Here is a 2,369-nt window from a genome sequence, read left to right on the forward strand (position 1 = left end):
TTCAACTTTTTTCTCAAAGTTCAAGTGACCATATGTATGAGGGTTCGTTTCCGGGTTTTTAATTCTCTTCCATTGATCTACCTGCCTATCAACCAGTACCATGTGGTTTTGAACACAATTGCCTTGTAATATAGCCTAAGTTCAGAGATGGTGATTCCGGCAGAAGTTTTCTTCTTGTTAAGAATAGATTTTACGTCCGGCTCTCCAGGCACGAGGATCCCGGGAGCCAAGCTAGCCTGGAAAATGAGGCCTTTGACTGAAGAAGAGACCTGGGTCATGTTTGAGAAGATTGCGAAATACATTGGAGAGAATCTACAACTCCTGGTGGACAGACCAGACGGCACCTACTGCTTCTGGCTGCACAACGACCGAGTGTACTATGTGAGTGAGATGATCTTGAAGCTGGCCGCCAACATCTCTGGAGATAAGCTAATGTCCTTGGGGACGTGTTTTGGAAAGTTTTCTAAGACCCACAAGTTCCGGTTGCACGTTACAGCTCTGGATTACCTTGCACCCTATGCCAACTATAAAGTGTGGATACAGCCTGGAGCAGAGCAGTCCTTCTTGTATGGAAACCATGTGTTGAAATTTGGTCTGGGTCGAATTACTGAAAACACATCTCAGTACCAGGGAGTAGTGGTTTATTCTATGGCAGACATTCCTTTGGATTTTGGGGTAGCAGCAAAGTCTACCCAAGACTGCAGGAAAGTGGACCCCATGCCAATTGTGGTGTTCCATCAAGCAGACATTGGGGAGTACGTACACCACGAAGAGACGTTAACTTAGGATGGTCATCCCAAGAACATTTTGCTGTGTGAGAAGACTTAGCTTTGTTTCCTGTGTGCAGGCCATCATGTTAAATCTGGAGGACACCGAGATAAGCAGCTTGGATCTTATCAACAGAAATGACTCAGAAGTAGGGTTTCTGGCTGTGTAGAGTCAAAAGCAGGTGGATCACAAGTATAAGGCCAGCTCAGTCTACTTGGCAAGTTCAAGGCTAGCCTGGGCTACCTAGTGAGACTTGTCTCAAAAATCTAAAATAGACAAACCAGAACCTGTTGAGTATTTCTGTTTTGTATCTGCATCGTCCTTGTTTGAATCAAAAGACTTATTCTGAGTGATGGTTTCTAAGTTACTTCACTGAGGACAGGAGTAATCTTACTGTTATCTATGATAACACTGTTTCCCAGGCTTATAATAGCACAGTGGGCTTTCTATTATTTATTAATATTAAAGATAGCAACCACTATATAAGGATAGTAGGCCATGCCTCTGGGTTTACATATGGAATTTAATAAATTTAATGGTTTTATTTTAAAAAAGAATAGATTTTACTTTTCTAGGTTGTTTTGTTATTCCAGATGAATTTGCCAATTGCTCTTTTCAACTCAATGAAGAACTGAGTTGGAATTTTGATGGGGATTGCATTAAATCTTTAGATTGCTTTTAATAAAAAGTCCATTTTTATAATGTTGATCCCTCAATCCATGAGCATAGGAGATATTTTCATCTTCTCAGATCTTCTTCAATTTCCTTCTTCAGAGATTTGATGTTCTTGTCAAACAGATCTTTCTCTTACTTAGTTAGGGTCACTCCAAGAAATTTTATATTGTTTGTTACTATTGATAAGGGTATCTTTTCACTAATTTCATTCTCAGCATGTTTATCCTTTGAGTAGAGGAAGGCTACTGATTTGTTTGAGTTTATTTGATATTCAGCCACTTTGTTGAAGTTGTTTATCAGCTGTTAAAGTTCTCTGGTGGAATTTTTGGGGTCACTTAACTATACTATCATGTCATCAGCAAATAGTAATATTATGACTTTTTCTTTTCTGATTTGTATCCCATTGACTTCCTTTTGTTGTCTAATTGTTCTGGCCAGGACTTCCAGTACTATGTTGAATATGTATGTGGAGAGTGGGCAGCCTTGTTTTGTCCCAGATTTTAGTGGGATTGCTTCAAGTCTCTCACTATTTAGTTTGATGTGAGCTACAGTTTTGCTGTATATTGCTTTTATTATGTTTAGGTATGGGCCTTGGATTCCTGTTCTTTCCAAGACTTTTAACATGAAGGGGTGTTGAGTATGGTCAAATGCTTTCCCAGAATCTAGAGAGAGGATCATGTAGTTTTTTTTTCTTTGAATTTGTTTATATGGTGGATTACAATGATGAACTTCCATATATTTCTTTGTTCAGCTTCCATGTGAATGTGGGCTTTTTCTTGTCTTGGTTATTATTAAAGACCAGCCTAAGTCCAAAGTGATCTGATAGGTTGCATGGGAGTATTTCAATCTTCTTATATCTGTTGAGGATCATTTGTTTGTTTGTTTGTTTATATTTGAAAATGTCACTATATTTTCATTCAAAAAAT

General features: G+C 38.5%; 1 protein-coding gene across 2 annotated transcripts; it reads left to right on the forward strand.

Annotated features, from left to right (window-relative positions):
- Positions 1-243: 243 nt before the first annotated feature.
- Positions 244-786, forward strand: LOC308423186 (60S ribosome subunit biogenesis protein NIP7 homolog; the record flags this gene model as incomplete). 2 transcript variants are annotated; one of them, XM_080919824.1, is made up of 2 exons in its annotated part: positions 244-531; positions 631-786. In XM_080919824.1, the coding sequence occupies 2 exons, from the start codon at positions 244-246 to the stop codon at positions 784-786; spliced, it is 444 nt and encodes a 147-aa protein (XP_080775950.1). The 2 variants fall into 2 exon arrangements, with proteins under 2 accessions (XP_080775950.1, XP_080775949.1); XM_080919823.1 differs by having other exon boundaries at positions 244-786.
- Positions 787-2,369: the final 1,583 nt, after the last annotated feature.

Source organism: Micromys minutus (genome assembly GCF_963924665.1).
Source record: "Micromys minutus genome assembly, chromosome: 8".
Lineage (NCBI taxonomy): Eukaryota > Metazoa > Chordata > Mammalia > Rodentia > Muridae > Micromys > Micromys minutus.